The 19,248-nt window shown below is 39.8% G+C and overlaps 1 protein-coding gene across 1 annotated transcript in view; it reads right to left on the reverse strand.

Annotated features, from left to right (window-relative positions):
- Nucleotides 1–5,605: 5,605 nt before the first annotated feature.
- Nucleotides 5,606–19,248, reverse strand: part of LOC118403893 (bone morphogenetic protein receptor type-2-like) — a 50,340-nt gene continuing 36,697 nt past the window's right edge. The window contains exons 11-15 of the mRNA XM_035802748.1: nucleotides 17,814–17,950; nucleotides 16,682–16,807; nucleotides 15,004–15,287; nucleotides 13,869–14,026; nucleotides 5,606–9,555 (exon numbers count right to left, since the gene is read on the reverse strand). Of these exons, the coding sequence (XP_035658641.1) occupies nucleotides 8,303–9,555; nucleotides 13,869–14,026; nucleotides 15,004–15,287; nucleotides 16,682–16,807; nucleotides 17,814–17,950 (1,958 nt within the window). The 3' untranslated portion in view covers nucleotides 5,606–8,302. The remainder of the gene's footprint in view (nucleotides 9,556–13,868; nucleotides 14,027–15,003; nucleotides 15,288–16,681; nucleotides 16,808–17,813; nucleotides 17,951–19,248) is intronic.

Here is a 19,248-nt window from a genome sequence, read left to right on the forward strand (position 1 = left end):
ATTTCACAATATTCCCGGGGGAGCATGCCCCCGGACGCCCTAGGATTGTCGCGCCTCCACTTTCGGTGCTACAAGTGCTGAAAATTACGTCACATAAGAAATTTGCTGTCGCCGCCTCTGGCCAGCAAGGCGTCTACTAGTAAGTTAAGTTTGAATCTTGTTGATGGAATTATCAGTTTTGTTTACGTGTGCACGTGTTCTGCCGTCGGCGGATTTCAGCCAAAAGACGACAAAGATTTGCATAATGCATTATGAAATTTCTTAATTTAGCGTAGAGCGTAATAAAGTGTCCATAATTTAGCGTATTACGTAGCCGACCCTTCCGAATTTAGCGTACAGCGTTGTCGGTACCCCCCCTTGGGGGCCCTCCTATACGATAAAACTAGATAAATAAAGAAAAAAGGAAGGCCTCCCGGCGTTTAGCCTTACGACCAGGGCAAGTAAGGGCATGTCTCGCGAGAGGGGGGTGGGGGTGTAAGAATTTCCTCGGTAGGTAAGAAGGTCGACCTGAGCCTTGGTTCAACAAAAAAATAGATAAAATAAAGATAAAGGTAAGGTATACCGTCGTAGAGCCTTACAACAAGGCCAAATATGGGCATGTCTCTCACGATTGGAGGGGGGTCATTAGAGGGGGGGTCATGGGGGGTGTCATAGTTACCTTGGTGGGTCAAAAGGTCGACTTGACCCTGTTTCACCCCTACCCAGAGCTCAGCAAATACCCCTAGACTAGACCGGCAGACGATGACCTCTGACCTGCACCAACTTGCACCGCCAGAATAATCATCGCAGCGTGTCGCTACTATACTACTGGCGTGAAATGAAGTATTTACTCTCATTCGGAAGTACGAAGCAACAGATCGTGAACGTTGACATTGCTTCACCTTGGAATGCAACAAGCGGCGTAAACAGTCCCATGCTGTGCTGTGCTAAACTTGTGCTGTGAAAGGCCACGAACTTGTAATCTCTCCCAACGCGTATAAAGCTGTATGTAGGTTAAATGTACTTTACCGTGACTCCGTTTCGTGCTTCACTTGTGAATCGGGACCAACCCAGCGCTGTGGTAACGTTACTGCATGATGAACATGATGAACGGAAATTATGACGACGTACGATGGGGATGGAGGGCGTTCCACGTTGCGGTTTATCTTGCTTGTTCAGGTCAGTTTAATTGCGAAATAAAATCCTAAAGTCCCTCGTTTGTGTTTTGTATACCTAATATGTCTCAGATGTAAATCTTTCAGTTTAGATGACGATCTTTGTGCATAAAAGCCGCCAATACACAGTGACCTTGCGTGTAACGTAGAGCATTTTTTTGTGCTCAATTTTTCTTGTTTACTCAAAATTTGGTTAACTATAACGTTACACCAATCCGTATTCTCTCTGTCGATGGTATGCGTTTGTTCACAAATCAGTGCATGAGCATGCAACCTTGTAAAAACAGTTGAATCAAAAGACTAGCGCTGGCATACAACAACACACCGTGTGTGTTCTCGATTTGACGTAACTCGAACACAACATAGAATCATATCAATGTTTGGATCGCTTAGAGATAAGGTACAATTGGCTTGTTCAGGTTACTAAACTTAAACAAAATCAAAAATAGTATGCCCAACAGACACTTAATCTTGACTTGATATATATTCATACAATTAGCGACCTATCTCTGCACACATTTCGATACTTTTGGGGTATTATATTTCCTTCTGCCGGTGCGGCGGCTTGTTCGATAGCTGCGGCGGTCGTTGACCTCGTTTCGAACAGCGTTCCAAAGTTCCAGAGGTGTTCTAAAGTTCGATTTTGTGCTTAATTTGATAGTTTTTTCATCCATTTTTGCCCCATAAAATCAATATTTTAAGTCTATATGGGTCCGAATTACCAAAGTGCAGTGCCTTATTTACAGGCCTACCAGATGACTGTAGCTTTCAAGTTAATCCAAGCTCTACTTTCGGAGATATTCATGTTTTTGAGGTGCGCGGAGAAAAAGAACGTCAGAGCAAAAAAGGTAAACATAAATAGTGATGTGTTCGAATCGGATGCTAGCTTTACTATAGCCCGAATCGGATGCTGGAATCGGCTGCCGAAACGGCTGCTAACTTCAAGCTGGTCCCGCTGGATGGATGTAGTGACTCGAGATCTGAGTAGTATCAACATCACACGCAAGCAGCATCGAGGGCGGTTGAGAACCCTGGTACATTCTACGCACCACGTGCAGGAGGATGAAGATATGAGGAGGCGGAGGGGCGGGGTGCTATGGTGCTGGGTGCATCGGCAATCCGAAACATTTGGCATAGATGACAGCTGTAATATACAATACCACACTTCACACTGGCTGTCCCTATCTAGAAGTAATGCCGAGCCAACATGCCATCTGTAAGTACACATAGGCTATCACTCACGCGTACGGCCCTGGCTGAAAACAGAACCTCGCCTAACTCCTGTCTGATCGGAAGGGTATCTTAGCATGGCTTGAATGATATTTGGGTGTTTATGAACTTCTGTTCACCCAGAATTGGAGCCGTTCATGCTTCAAAACATATTCATTATGGGTACTCGTGTGTACCAAGGTATCTTATAGGCTAGGTCTATTAATGTACAGAAGGTTCCGAAATATTCGTAAATGTTTGGTACTTTGACGTACTGTCTACATGTTTTGTAGTTAGATATAGAATTACAATTTCATGTTCTTAAAGGAGACTGTAAGGTTTATAATGGCATTTTACCTATATTCTAATTTATGTCATTTGTGTATCCAATGTATATTTCTCGGGGGCTGCTCACCAAACCTTGGATTCGGTGTAGAGGTGTACTTGTTTCAAAAACGAATCACGGGCGCTTATTGTATAGCGATGGTTAACGACAGGAAATACTTGAATTCCTTTATGTGTATATAGTTACATGTGTCGACAAGCATGTGTTTGTATGCCTATATGTCTAGACTCTAGGTGATCAGAAATGATTTAATGCCAAGAAGTAATGCCAAGAATTGGGATTGCCATACTTGCGTATGCTTAATTTGTTCATCTCTTCCGAGCTCTGGTTGTGCTGTCATGGTGTTGTGGTACGGAGACCATAAGCCGGTTGGTTTGACGTGGAGCTCCTCGTTGGACTTCTGGCCACAAGACGTCGACGGCCTTTTGTTCTCCAGCGATGAGGGCAACCTATCCCTGCGGCTGCTATGGGTTCGCTATTTGAAATCTTGATGAGGACAGGTTTTCAAAAAACTTCCAGATTGAACTGTATGAACTTTAGAGCACTCGCATCTGGAGGATAGTGACGACTCGAGGGAAGGGAATCGAACATCTGAAACTTTCTTGACGAAATGATGACGATCGGTCGATCCGTCCTATTTCCATGCTGTTTACTGGATCCACATTCATCAGTTTCGTGATGTTGAAAACCACTTCGGACACATTCCATTTGAATTCCTTATAGCTTACTAGGATTAGCTTTAACCTCAATATTATCTAGAAGTTTGTCTTGACATTCTAGCTCACATCCATGTTAGGCAGCAGTCACATTAGCACGTTGTTGGTCGTCTCAGACTGCTCAGGCGGCATTATCTCATTTGTTCTCAACGCTACGATAGTCTAGGATGTACCCATATTCACGTAGTAAAACATTGACTTAGGAAGCCACTATTGATGATTGGAATGAGGTATCTTATCCTATATAGGTCCACGTTTTTTAAGAACTTAAGTGCCAGTAATAGTGTATAAGCAGAAGCAATACTAGATACGCCTGCATTTATTACTACTTACAAATAGACCAACTTATTCAAATATACTGATTCAATTTGTGATCTTATAGCGAATGCAGCTGGCATTACATCATTCTACATGTTAGTGACTACATAGGGACCCATTATTTACCACACGTGGACTTATTGTCCATAATGTGGCAGCTTATGTAGGACTACGCGAATCTTAGTTTAGGTGAGTAAACACCATTTTGCTGGTCAGAGCATGGGTAAATCCTACCTCCCCCTTCCTGCAAGGTCATGGAGTTAGGGTCCTTATTAGTCCCAATGGCCCTAGCTTCAGTCACTTCCCTTTACTGGTTGTTGGATTGATTGTCGACACTAAGCACTGGTCGTCGAAGCAGAATTTGCATTCTGATTCTGTACGTTTAATGTATGGAAAATGTCCGAAAATGTCTAGAATAAGTTCCTCATTATGTTTTTGATAGAATATTCGCGCTTATTGTCACTTCTATTACGAAGCGTGTTATTGAGCATGTTCAACGATTCTGATTTACTGTATCATGAAAACTATGATATTCCCACCAAATCATATTTGTCTGTTGATACTGTGTGAGGCTACGCTAGACACATAGTGTCCTTCAGAGGGAAACATAAAATAGCGAAAAAGCTTTCTGCCACAAAATAAGTGCTTTTTCTAATTCTAAAAAAAAGCTACATGGGTCACGGGTCTGTACCATTCTACCCAAAGGGGTTTCCATTATGTTTTAGAGCCATGTATTTTTGTACACTAACAAATGATTAGATTTCTCAAATTTTATTTATTACAGTGTACCTCCATTTTTCATTTATCATTGCCAATTCATGCGCCACCTTAAGGGACTACCGGTCTGAGGGTCAAAAAACTTCTGACTACCCACCATCAAATAAGGAGAAAGTCACGACTACAAAAAGCACACGGATTCATGTTATAATCAGTCGAACATACACATAAATATTCTAAATCAGCTTGATTTCCTCTGTGCTTTTGCACCTACCGTTACTCTTCCTGTATTAAATAAAACATTTTCCATGGTGCCAGTGATACATTGAAACAACCAATTTGCAGACTTTGCTTGTTTTCGGGGATATATGCAGCATACACACACAATATATGTTCTATATATATATATATGTATATATATATATATATATATATATATATATGCACAACCTACCCTTCTTAGAAATGCAGAACTTGACTGTGGAATAAACAGTTTGTATTGTATATTTCTACCGTATCTTCAGTTGATGCATCAACAAACATTTGTTTTACATTTTTCGTTTTGACAAGACTATGACGATATTCCATGTACAAAAATCCCTTGTACTGATAATGTTAAGTATCTGGTATAAGTTAAGTATTTTAATACTTAAAAGGTTATTTCTAGGACGTTTATCATATTCTTTTATATTAGATTTAATCCACCAACACCGAAAGCATTCAACACCGCTAACCATACAATTCTGTTGGAAAAAACTTAACTGCTATTGCTTTCAAGGATATGTTTTCACCTGGTTAAAAGACAATTTATCAAATAGAAAGCAGTATGTTTCCAATAATACCTACTCCTCAAATACAAGAACAATTTCCTGTGGCGTCCCTCAAGGTTCTATTCTGGGTCCTCTACTATTTCTCATATATATCAACGATCTGGCTTATGTATCTAATGAACTATATGCACTGTTTTCAGATGACACTAACTTGTTTTCATCACATTCCGATCTTGATAAATTAGTCAGAAAAATGAATAGAGGATTAGACAAAGTAAACAAATGGTTCCAAGTAAACAAATTATCCTTGTTAAGAAAACAAATTTCATTATTTTTGCAGGGAAGAAAAAAAATACAACAAAGAAAAGTCTAAAGTAGCTATTAATAACACACCCTTTAATCAAGTAACGCACACGTTTCTTAGGTGTCACAATTGATGACAAACTTACCTGGAAAAAACATAGACCTTATTTGCCAAAAAATCTATCAAAACATAATAAGTATATAGTTTGCTATATCTTATATCTTGCATATTGTAACGTCGTATGGGCTAGCATATACTCCACATCACTAAAAGCACTACTTCTTCTGCAGAAACGCCTCGTCTGAATAGTTTCAAATGTGTCGTATGCATTTCCTTCTGCATCTTTGTTTCGTAATCTAAAAGTAATGACTGTATATGATATAAACAAACTACAAAGCTGTCTTTTCATTCACAAAATAATTCACAATAATCCTTGTGTCCCAAAACAATTTCAGGCTATTTTTCATTACAATTCAGACTACCATCAACTTAAAACAGATCCAAGTAAAAACGCAACAACGTTCTCCATGATATTCAAATGCCCGCAAATTTGGAATAATTTAAGTCGGGCCTTACAACTTTGCCAATCTTTCCCCAAATTTAAGAACCTGCTAAAAAGTCAATATTAGACAAACAATCATTTAATTAATCTCCTATTGATTGTTTTCTATTTCTACATCTTGCTTGCTTTTTTAGTTGTTACATTTCTTCTCTTCTTATGATGAAACGTTCCTTTTCTCAACCGAGTCAGTTATTGAACTATTATTATTTCGTTCCTTATTTATCATTTTGTTAATCGGTACCTTGCACTGTGTTATTATCATTGTTTAATGTATGATTTTCATATTCATTCAACCCTTATTACTCTATGATTTGTTAATTGTATTATGATTTTGTAAATTTTGACGAGGAAGAGCATGTACAAGCCACATGACTTTTTCTCCCCACACCTGCACGTTTTCTTGCTTCCTTTCATTTGCTTTATGTTTTTGCAAAATCAGTCAATCAATCAATCCTCTTATCCAATTGTTATTGCACTTGAATAGCTAAAGTCTTTGTACATCGATGTTAGAATTACCATCCAGTGTAAACAACATAAAGTTTGAGGCTTCACACAACTACCAACCCTTATCTGGGTGAACATTGTAGCAAAATGATACATTCAAGTGCCTAGCAACGTCAAAAATAAGCATTGTACTCCTATGTAGTACACATATAGAGGTGCCACATGCTGCATTGCAAGCTGGAAAAATCTACAATTTTTATTCTTTCTCATGTTGTCATGCTTTAGTGCTTGTACAACAGTACAAATTTGGGCCATGGAAAACGAAGTGTTTAAAGTTAAGATTAAGAAAAACAACGAAATGAAATCACCCTCATGTACACCTTAAGTACCCATACTAACACATGCCATTATACATATACAAAGTGTATACAGAAATATCTTACACACGCACACGCACACACACACACAAATGCTATTACGTATCCCACACACCACAAACACAAAGCACACCAAACACATTAAACATATGACTATTTATACAATTTACAGTTACACCCTCCTGACCCCTTCCCAAGATGTACCCTTCAAGTTGATCTATACATCCAACAACCCCACATACCCACACATGAGCACTTACAGACACATTGTATATATACTTAGACACACCCCCATGCTTAACATTACATGTACCTCATATGAAGAGGGAAAGAACAAGTACCAAAGGGCAAGTCCAACATGCCATACCAGGACACTAGCTACAAATATACAATCCTGCATCTCCCGCCATTGTTTACTAAATTATGAATGCAAAGCTAGGAAAACATTGACTGGACCTAAGCAGTAGTAATTCTGGAATACAGTTTTGCATTTCATACAAGGGGATCCGCAGGTCAATCCGCCAGAATATAGTTCAGGGCCTAAAACTTCAATATTTTTTTCCTGGTCAAATGGGTAGAAATCCTGGCAGTTTTGAGGTGGGTGTGACAGGGGAGGGTTTCTACTTTCTGATTAGGGCCAAAAAGCTGAGTTTTTGTGGTTGCTGGGGGGTATAAAGTTGGGACTTTTTTGTCCTAGCACATGGCCTTCTCACTGGGTTGTGGTGCGGTTTTGAGGTCAGGGGTCAATTGTTTCAATTTCCCGGAAGTTTCACCGTTAGATACTTGGCGAAATGTGTTTTTTCGGATGGCTGAGATGTCGGGCTTTCATATGAGGGTATGTTTGTGTGCCAGTAACGTCAGAAAGTTGAGTTATTAACAGTTTCTTTCTCCTCTTTTTTTATAGGGAACCATTGTTTAGAGGCTGAATATTGAATGACCTGCGGATGCCCACAACTTTTAAAATGTTAAAATTAAAATGTTTGGTACTTACAGCATAGTTACTTGGACAGAAAAGGTAGTTAAATCATTAAAATCAACATTATTCCTCACAATATAATACAAAGAACAGTTTCATCTACTTCATCAATTTGTTCAAGCACAAACACCTCACATGTGAAAAAATTACAAATGTAATTCTGAATGTATCATTGTGCATTGCTGTAAATGCCATTACACACAAGATACAACAAATGCTTGCTGTGTTTCATTATCGACAATGTAGCTTCCATTATCCAGTATATCTAATTGATGTCCTCTGCCTGACTAGGCTTACCAAACATTCTGTCACTTTCTGCAGGTGAACTGTAGATCTCTCCATTTTTTGTATAAAGCTCATGTTTTGCAGGTAAAATCGCACCATTAGAAAGTCTCTGCTCATCAATACCTCAACCAATCCTAGTTTTCTTACTTTCATTTAAAACACTTACAATGGTTTTTCCACTCACATAGTTGACCTTGCAGGCAGATTTGCTTGCCCTCTTATCCTTTGGAGGATTAAAAACTGAAAAACTCATCAGACCTCTTTTAGGAAGGGAGTATGGTGTTTTGGGTCGTTTCTTGATCTTTGAACTTGGATCTTTTCCTCCTCTTTCTCCTCCTTCCGACACCACCTGGTCAATCCCCGACATCTCGCTGACTGCTCGAGGTGGAGGTTGTTCTTTCTGACCTTGAAAACAGCTCAGGTCTAGGGAAGTAGGTCTCTGGGGCCGGTGTGTTGGGCATGTGGCAGTGCTGGTTTTACAGTGCCATATCAAACTGTTAGCCCGCTGCATTGCACCCTGAGAAGACTCGGATCTTGCAATTGTCTCTGCTGGATGGGTTGGTGCTATGCTTTTGTCAAGTATGTTATTACAGTCTGTGGGATCAGTTTGGTTTTGAACTTCACTGCAGCTCTCTTGGTCACTTTCTGCATCAACTCTGTGGCAATCTCTGCCACTCTCTGCATCAACCCTGTGAGACTGCTTTGGCTTGTCTTGAACATGAGGGCGAGGTGGACTCATCTTGATCTTTGATGGCTGGTGACCATTGGACTCTAGTTTTGCAATTCCCATTTCAATTTGTTCAGCCTGTGCTTTTTTGCGCCAACTTCTACATGGTTCATTATGAGATGAATGGCTACCCAGACCGCCCTGAACAAGTGCAGAAGCACCTCTTCCTCTCACATGGTTGCTTTCTATGGGAACTTTGACCAGTGTTTCTGGTCTAGCTGTTATACTGTCAATTGATAACGTTGTTGGACGCTGTGGCAAATTATCATGTTTCGGAAGTGTCCCTTGTTTGGGATGTAGAGTATTGATCTCTGCTTCAGCTAGCATATGCTTCATCAGTAAATCTTCTTCATGTGTCAATCTGTCCACACTCATATTTGGGGGTGCCTTACATGTCATCTGGTCCAGGGACCCAGACAGGCTTTCATCGCTGGTGTGGATGTTCACATTGTAGTTTCTGCTGTGCCTGGCACGCTCATTCCTTTCATACTTATCCATTGAGCGCTTCTTAGGTAGTTCATTTAGATTCTTACGGCAGGATTGAGTGTTTGGTCCTTTGGGGTCAGTAGTATGCTTCTCCAGCGTCTCAGACATTTCGATCAGAGTTGTTGTGTTTGCAGCAGTAGTGGAGATCAGGTCTGGGTAGTTTCCTTAAACAAGAGAGTACATGTATAAATGTGTTAGTATAAGTGTAGCACTACCAGTGCACATTTAAACAGTCTGAGCCCCAAAAATTAGAACTCTGTTGCATCTCTGAAGATAGCAATTGTTACACAAATTGATAGCCTATACAGACGAGGACTGATAGCAGCAACTTGTTTCAGTTGCTCTTTTATTTTTAGAGGCAAATTAAGAAATTTTGATGTTGTTGCTGCTAAATCTACTATTATAAAGCAAACTTTTAGTTTTTTTAGTTAAACTTCCTGCTTTCTTGAATCAATGAATCAATGTTAATGAATGAATGAGTTTTATTGACAATCATAAGTAGTACATGTACAATGTTTCGCCACAGATATATTTATTATTAAACAACAATACTACAATGCTAATCTAGCCTACAATTGCACTGAAAGATATTAATTGTGCATTTAACAAAAAGAGGAAGTATTAGAAATAAATATGATAAGAGTTCACACTACCTTTGGTTGAGAACAATAATAATTTTGTTATTGGTGCTAGTAATTTTTCATCAGATTCTGTACCAGTGCAAATAGTTGACAAAAAGTATTTTGAGCCCAGTGGCAAACTTTAAGTTTGGTTTTGCAGTGTTGGGACATATGAGACTTTATCCTTTCTTGGTAGACTTTTTCTGAATAGGCTTGCCCCTCTGTGCTGCATGTTTTAGATGTTGGGACAGAGTAACATGCATTGGCATAATACCGGTCATAAGCCTTATACCGGTCGATTAAAAATAGTGGAACTTAAAGAGATCTACACATGCAACAATAGTTATTTCTGAGGTATGCACACTTCAGACATCTAGGTGTCCAATACATAATTTACAAAGCATCGATAACAATGCATTCGAAGACAACAAGGCCAAAAGTCTTCAGGTCATTTTCGGGGCAGGCGAGCTCGTCGTGGGACAAACACACTGTCACGTTCATCGCCAGATTTGTAGATAATAATCACATGTGCTCACGGCACAAGACGAGCATGATTCAACAGCAATCTTGAATTTCTTTTGGTGACCTACAACTCGTGTAAAAGTGTGAGGAACCGTTGCATTATCGCCCGGATCTACGGCTGAATGGGTCAAATTGAACGTACGCCGCCATTTTCCCGCCATTTTTAATGCTACGGCCAGCAGTAAAGTTTTACGTCATAGCGGTTGTGACGGATCAAAATTAAATGAAAATTCTTGTCAGTATACGCCCATTTTCTCATGACTTTTTGTATGCTCATGCAGATTTTTGTTTTGTGCAACTACTAACAGGAAAGAAAGGAACAACAGAGGATGTATAAAGGTACATAGCGGCAGTTAATTGTGCCGTGTTTCGTTCGACCGGTATAGTGCACACCCTTCCAACCACGCGCCCGTTCTCCGTGCAATTCCGCGGTGTGTTCCAATTACGATATTATGTTTTTAGCAGGACCAGAGAGACAAAATAATTTACACAGAAGAAGTGGCAAAGGTAAGCTGTAACAGCAACATGTAACTGGAGAAAATGATGCGTTGATCATTTGCCAAATTAGCATTGCTTGAGAAATTGCAGTAAACCGACCGGTATTATGCCAATGGATGTTAGTCATCTACAGTAGAGGTCAGCTAATTGCACATCAGATAACTGCACGCTTTGGTCAATTGCACGGAATCCCAAACCAGCCCCCATTTACTCCATTACTAGTGGCTTTGCTTATCAGCACAACGAAAAGTCACCAATGCCGGATAACTCAATTTGTCAAATGTTGTTGACAAATTGAGACAAGTTAAGACAAATTAAGACAAGTTGAGATTAATGGCTGAATGGCTGGATGGGTTGGTTTTATACTTGGTGTGTTGTTGGGGTGTGGCAAACACTGGAAATGACTTTTGGGTCACCTAGTGGCTTTTCTTGGTACTGCAACAGAACTTCAAGATTTTCATAACTTTGGCATGTTGTAGCTCCAACAAAGATTTACAGAATAATATAGAAAGTAGGCAAAATAGGAGGTCATTTGCATAATCAATGGGATTCTATCATAGCAGTTTTTTCAATGTATCTTTTGTTCCAGACATGACACGGTCTTGACATCTGGTGGCAGATAGACAAGGTAAAGCAGGTTTGAGCCCCTAACATCTAATTTTGGAACTGCAAGGGCACTTTTTTCAAATCATTCCAAAGAGGATAACTGAAGAAAGGAACAACGAATTTCCATCATTGTAAGCAAGCAGGTAGCTCAGGCTAAGACATACAAGTTATATACATGTTATGCAATTGGAGACTTAATTTGCATAAATAATGAGGAACTTGATAATCGAGTTAATAATTGATTATATAATTCCACAACTACGCCTCAATAAAAATTTAATGTTGTAACATAAACAGGTGCCAAACATGCAAATGAGGAAACGATTTGCATAATTATGCTAAAATTGGAACAATGCTTGATGATAAATGTCAATTCAATACAATTGAATGCCATGTGTAAGCTTAAATAAATGATGCACATCATCATGCCACTGCACGAAAAGCTGAATTTGTGGGGTGGAAATCGTGTTTCACGCGCCTGCAGATTCGAGTTTTCCAAGACTTTGCAGGACGTGTCGACCTGCTCACTTCTTCTGTCCGATGCGATGTACCAAGCATGAACAAGCTCATATTGTATTCCGTGCCATCAGATTCCCCGTCTCCTAAATTTGACGTTGGAGCTGCAGGAAGAGCATACGGCTGTCCACTAACAACAAAAAATACCGAATGGTCGGCTAGATTTGAATTCCGAACTGAATATATTTGAAACAGAAACGGCGTTGTGTGTAGGGAAACAATGATTTGCATAGCAAGCAGACACAGTGACCTGTTTAATGAGTACATGTATTATTAGATTGTTATTGGGCATAATTTGGAGAGAACCTTGCTGGTCAATTCGCAATTGGACAGTAGAGTCTAAGTCCAATAAGAGTGTGCCAGTAATTGTTTAAATACATACAAACAAGCTTGTCAATGCAAAAATTACGGCTAGATTGTGCATTTACCACCTTCAAAGAAACATCAAATATGTTGAGTCAAATACAAAATTTAAAGGTAATTTCATACGATCAGCTGGATGCCGTCAAAGGGCTGAGTTATAGGTAGAATATCGTCAGAGCCTGCTGACGGTGTCTAATTTCCCCGGTAAAAAACAACAACTATTTACAAAATGCATATGCAAGGAGGTTTATCTTCTTTGGTGTATGTTTACTAAGCAAAGTCTACACTGACACGACAAGACGACTTCATGACACGAAGGTTAACATGTGCTCCGAAGAAATTTTCACATTTGCAGAATCACACAGAAACACTCAATGCCAGAAAACCTTCTTGCAATCGAACTTAATGGCTCCAAACCTAACTGGCTGTATTCCAAACTTTCACTGGGTGGGCTTGGACCACAATGAAATGATAATATGAGTCGGGATGCTATGGAAACTCGGGCATCTAGGTTCAGGCTCACCGAAGCCCGGTAAGTTCTTTTTACATGACTGTACATGATCAGAGCTACATGTAGTGCCCCTATATTAAAACATGACTTTCTCTGACAGGCTCTCCGAGTTTGAAATAATCCGTTCTCGTAGCAGTAAGAGAAAGTTATCCTCCTTCCAAGAATTCCTTGTTTAAAATTCCCGGACCGGAGCATGTTTTTTTTACACTAGAGGGCGGACAATGCCCTGCCCAGCAACGTGGAGATTTCTTATTCTATTTGTGATTAAGTGTATGGCTAGCATCCACTAAATACTCTTTTATATTTCAATTTCAGTTACATTCCTTATTCATTATTAAGTGGTTTCTTGTTAAACAGTCAAACAGTTCTAGAATTCTATACTATAATTTCCGTACGTATATTTCACACAGTGGAGATTAATGCGTGAACTTAAGTTTATTGTTATCTACCCGGCGTAGTAACAAGTGGGCTGTGTGAGGCCTGGGAATCACCACACAGGCGACCGTGCAGGAAAACGCAGGGTTTTAACGGTATGCACAAGCTGGACCCGGAAAACCCTTCACAGCTGCCCGCGCCAGGTTTAATGGACATGTACCTGCCTGGGAAGTACCGGAAATCTGGCTTTTCGTGCAGTGTGCATAGATTATGCAAATGTGCAAGTCATTTGCATAACATCTACAAAAACTTTATGAGGTCGCCAAGCTCTAGTGTCACCACCTCCGATATCATCTACAAAATTATACATGTAGGTTGCACATGGTGTTACAGACGTGTTAAAGGACGTTACAGATAATCTGTATTTATTATTTCAAACGGAGTAGTAGGTAGAGTTCACACTTACCTAACAGATCTTCTGGGTTTGTGTTGGTGTGTTCAGAAAGTGTTGTAGTTGTGGTAGAAGGGGTGAGAGAATTGGTGGATTCCATCTCCAGCAGTAGACTGGCATTAGTGGACAAGCTCGTGCTCACAGTGCTTGGTGAAGCTATCCTTTGATAACGGCTGCAAAACATCATGAAACTCAACATGAATTGATCAGTCAGCACTAAGTCTGGTAGTCTGTAGGTGTTCTGTCAAAGATCCTTGTTCATAAATGTCAGACAACACGAAACCCGTTACAAACATTTCGTATTTGTATCTATACCTGAAGAATGTGCAGATACTTAATGTAGAAGACTTAGTCTTATTTATCAGTAGCCACACAATGCATTACGTACTATTATCTTCAATCTTGAATCTAAAAGATTCAAGAGAACGCCTGTTAAGCTGTCTGCTGAAAAAAAGGGAGAAACATCCCCTTATTTGGAGGAATGTGGCTTGTTAAGGTCAAAGTTCAGGGTTTTTTTTAACGATTTGGAGATGATTTGACTGTCTCTCACAAAAGCACTAGCACGTCTCAAAACATCATTTTTCGGACAATTCAATGTTTTCGAAGGAAAAGGGTGCCTTGTCGCTGAGACACCAACAGAGTCAGTTGACATTTTCTGTTGAAATAATATTTTTGGTGAAAACCATCAACAAAATAAAATTTCCACCCAAAATTGCTAATGACTAATATGGCAAAGAAGGTCAAGATTTCTTCTGACTATACTGAGTACAAAGAAAGAAAATTGTGAGAATACGAAATACTTTTTCCACAAGCTCTGGTGGTGCTAAAATGCTCACAATGCACATAGAAGTACTACAATCAGGGTAATCAGCCAACAAAACCGTGTTACCGCTATCGTGCACTAATAGTGCATTAATATCAGGATGTATTTGCTGCACCGAAAACCACTACGTAGAACAGACTTTTTGGGAAATACAAAAGATTATACACTGCTACTGTGGTAGCCGAAACATAGGTAGCCAAAAGAATGGGGAAACCTATGATTTGCATTGCCTTTTCATGGATTACTTCAGGTCATAACGAATGCCGAACCGGAACCTTAAGAAGAATTACCCGATTTTATTTGATTGCTTCACTCTGTTGAACATACCTGCTGCTCATGAATGGGGGATCACTACATGAGCTCACTGAAGTTTCCTGGCGTGCACGGTAAGCATTGACATGAACATTTGTGTCTTTAACGTCCATCATCTCAGTACGGGATGTGCTACCATCAGACACATCCAGTAGGTAGCCCATCCTGTGTAAGGGCTCTGTAGAAGAGTTCTCATACAGACCGCTCCAACGGAACTGCTGAGTGTTTGTATTGCGATCACTTAAAGTCAAAACACTTGATGACCCTGCAGTTGATGTGGGATTCAACGTTGGGCTGACCTGTACAAGCAAGAAGGTTGATATTATACATGTAGATAGACGGAAATGCATGTCAGATGAAACAGCAAGTAGGGGAAAACTGTTTGAGCCATCAGAACTGTACAAAAATCAGCCAATACATCTATTTTTTCATGGATGTTGCAGTTGTACTGCTTTTAAAAACACCTGATGATTGCATTCCTGTATGTTTTTCTATCCTTAACTATGAATTAATATGCAACAGAGAGGCAGGCAATTTTTAGTTGTCGAAAGGAAACAAGGGTAAGAGAAGTTAAGGCAATGTTCATACAATTGAGTTAAGTAGCTCCTTTTGTTTGGGGAGGAACGCCAAGTCCCTAATGCCAGAAAGTTCCATACGTATGCATGTAGGTCTCCTTTCCTGCATGGTGCATGGGACTGTATATTCTCTTGGATAAATATCCTAAGTCTGAGTTCAAACCAGAGGGGTTCACGGTCTAGGATATCTGTGGATTGGAGATTGAAAGAGTGTCCCTGCTTGTCTTGTAGGTCTGATGGAAAATGGGGAGAAGTACTAGCCATTAGCGCTAGGTTTGCAATGCTCTATTTACCTTTCTTTCAGTGGCCAGCTGGTTTCGCCAATGTACAGTCAACCCTCTATTAGCGGCCACCTTTGCATAGCGACCACCTGGCCAATTTTTGTCGGCCCCTTGGATTTTTCCCATTAACCTAAGCATTAAAAAATAGTCCATAGCGGCCACTTGTCCAATGGGGCCATGGCCACAGCCCACATGATTTCCGGTCCCGTAGATTCAAAAATGCTCATTTTGTCGGTAGTGGAAGGTACACGTGCCTTGAATGTTAGAGCGCAAGTTTTTTTTGCTGAATTTACCAACATTGTGCTTGGCAATATCAATCATTTTCGGTAGATTTGACTTTGGCAGGGTCAGTTGAATTTTGAGACGATCAAGACGCTTTTACAAGATGAGAGAGATCAGTGGGTACTGAAATCATGTAAGTTATTGCTCGCAACACCCCCCTGGCCTGACAATCCAGCTGACCTCAATGTGCAGTGTACGGTCATAACCTTTGTGGTTGGCAAATCCAGCATGTGCTCATTTGCATATTTGTGACCAGACAAATGCGACCCGGGCAGCCGGATCACAAGTTTGAGGACAACACCATGGAAAATTTGAAGAAAACATCAATGACATAAATTTGACTTTATCCAGTCCAAGATGTGTTCAAGAATAGAGGAGACCTCTAGAAGGGGTGCATTACATTTTTCATTTCAATCCAACAGATTTGTCTGAGACTTGCAAAATCTGGTGTATGAATTTAAGAAAATCGGGTAAACTTGTCTAAGAAAAAAATGATGACAAAGCAATCGATAAGTGTCATGCCACATGCAGTAGCATTCTTGTAACAAAACTAACCGTTGAATTTCGGGACCACATGGACATCAGCTCTGCCATACGCTCCTCCACACACAAAGCTGTGAGCCGAGCCTCAGCATCCTGGTCCCAACAATCTTCAATGGTTTCTTTTAAGGACTTAACAGCCTGCAAACAATAAACTTAATATGTCAAAATCATGTATGACCTTGCTGGATGCCATCTACAGAAAAACACAGACAGACACACACACACACACACAAACAGTCATATAGCATCCATGGATGCAAACAATAGTATTACAATTTGTTTTTGTACTAAGAATTCACAAGGTACAATTGTGCATTAATCTGTATGTATATGTCATATACTATATACAAACTGTAGTTGCACTGTATACATCTAGGGCCGCTTTAGACCTATGACCGTAACATAGTTGTGCAACTGTCTATAATCTTATTGTTGTGGGATAAAAATGATATTGTAGCCATTGTTATAGTGAGTGAGGAGATGAAGAAAATGGCAGAATGTTTGCACTAAGACGTATTGTAAATATTTTTCTATGAGATTTTGGTGTTGGTTTATTTAAGGTTAGTGCTTTTGGTAAAATGGGCCGTATATTCAAAATGGTATATTCTTGTGTTCTTCCCCCCCCCCCCCCAATTTTTCTGAGCACTGAGCAACCTGCCTTGCCAAACCATTTTACTCACAGAAAAAATTACTGTCAGTGAGACTGAAACCAGTTAATTTTAATTTTTCACCTGGCCCCGTTCATGATGCAAAAAAATGAAATCATCAAGGTTCTATTCATTTGGCAAGCTGAAACGGATTTGTCATCTTGAACGCTCCGAAACAGAGCTGAATTTTTTTTTGGAACTTCCTCGCAAGATGGTACTAAAACGGTTTCTGGTCATTAGGAATTGCAAATTTTCTTCTTGAACGCAAAAGCAGCGTGATCCGTTTTACATCCGGGCACTTGTCGGATTTTTAGGCCAAACTGATAGAACCGTTTCAATTTTTGCATCATGATCGGGGCTTTAGCAAAATTACTAAGTTTTCTTCAAAAGAACTCATTGTTACAACAGTAATACAAAAACGTATAGTCATACACTTCAACTTATTAATGCCTCACAGATCCAGACTGAATTGCTTGCTGGACTTGAAATGAACTGACCTGGCTATTCTCTCTCCATGCATCTGAGAGCTGTGGACGTCGTTTCTCTCGAGATACTATAACCTGCAACTCTTCAAAGGTAGGGTGTTGTCCCAGTTCAGCCTGGAAGGGTTGCATGTATTCTGGTACTGGCTGGCCTGTGAAGAAAAAATGATGATATGGGTACCATGATTATAGAGATATCAAACCATAATGTAACATCTGAATTAATTACCACAACTGTTTTCTTGGTGAGGGATACCCTAATTATGTTTCCGTTTATATTCTGTTCTTGCTGGCCTACTGGCTGCATTCTTTTTCTTTCTTCTGTCATCGGCCAAACAAAACTCAGAAAACAAACATCAGAAAGCTTAAGTGCAATCGTCTATGACGCCAAAGGACGAAGGTTAATGTCCCACCTTCGTAGTTTTTTAAAAATCTACACACTGTATTCTAATCTCTATGAATGAATGAATGAATAAATAAAATGAATGAAATTCTATCTAAGCGTCATACTTTTGACTAATGCCCAGCCTGTGTGGGCTTATAAGACATGTACCAACATACAGCTTAAATCAACAGAGGATAAAACATAAGTGAACAAACTCTAAGGAGTCGGACATGGTTACAAAATCAATAAAAACTGAACAAATTTGGTAACAGAACAGAGATAACATAATCACAAATAAACATGAATCAAAATTATACAACCAAGACTTACCAAGACTTTGCACAACTGAATAGAGAAAAAAATGTATATATATATATATATATATATATATATATATACATATATATATATATATATACAGAACATAACAGAAACAAAAGCAATTGTATATGTGGAGACACGTATAATCGTCTACAATTGCCTTGAAGTTCTTTTTTTTGTTCCGGGCTTATCCCCAACTAAAATGAGAAAATATCTGCAGACTGCTCTGCAGTCACCTATCTGCAGACTGCAGTCACCTATCTGCATACTGCAGTCACCTATCTGCAGACTGCAGTCACCTATCTGCAGACTGCAGTCACCTATCTGCAGACTGGAGTCACCTATCTGCAGACTGCAGTCACCTATCTGCAGACTGGAGTCACATATCAGCACACTGCAGTCACATATCTTCACACTGCAGTCACCTATCTGCACACTGCAGTCCCCTATCTGCACACTATAGTCAATGTGTTAGACTGCATACAACTATCTGTAGACTGAAGTTACCTATCTGCAATATCCATACAGGTGAATGCAATCAGAGTGCAGTCTATATGGATACTGTAAATGCAGAAATGTTCGCGGTGGATTAATGTTCTCGGTTTTCGCGGCGACCACTTCACCACGAACTTAAATCCACCGCGAACATTTTTCTATTAAGGTATTAGACTGCAGTCGTTACCGTGAACTTAAATCCACCGCGAAAAGTCATTTTGCTCGCTACCGCGAAATTAAATCCCCGCG

Source organism: Branchiostoma floridae, chromosome 16 (assembly GCF_000003815.2).
Source record: "Branchiostoma floridae strain S238N-H82 chromosome 16, Bfl_VNyyK, whole genome shotgun sequence".
Taxonomy (NCBI): Eukaryota; Metazoa; Chordata; class Leptocardii; order Amphioxiformes; family Branchiostomatidae; genus Branchiostoma; species Branchiostoma floridae.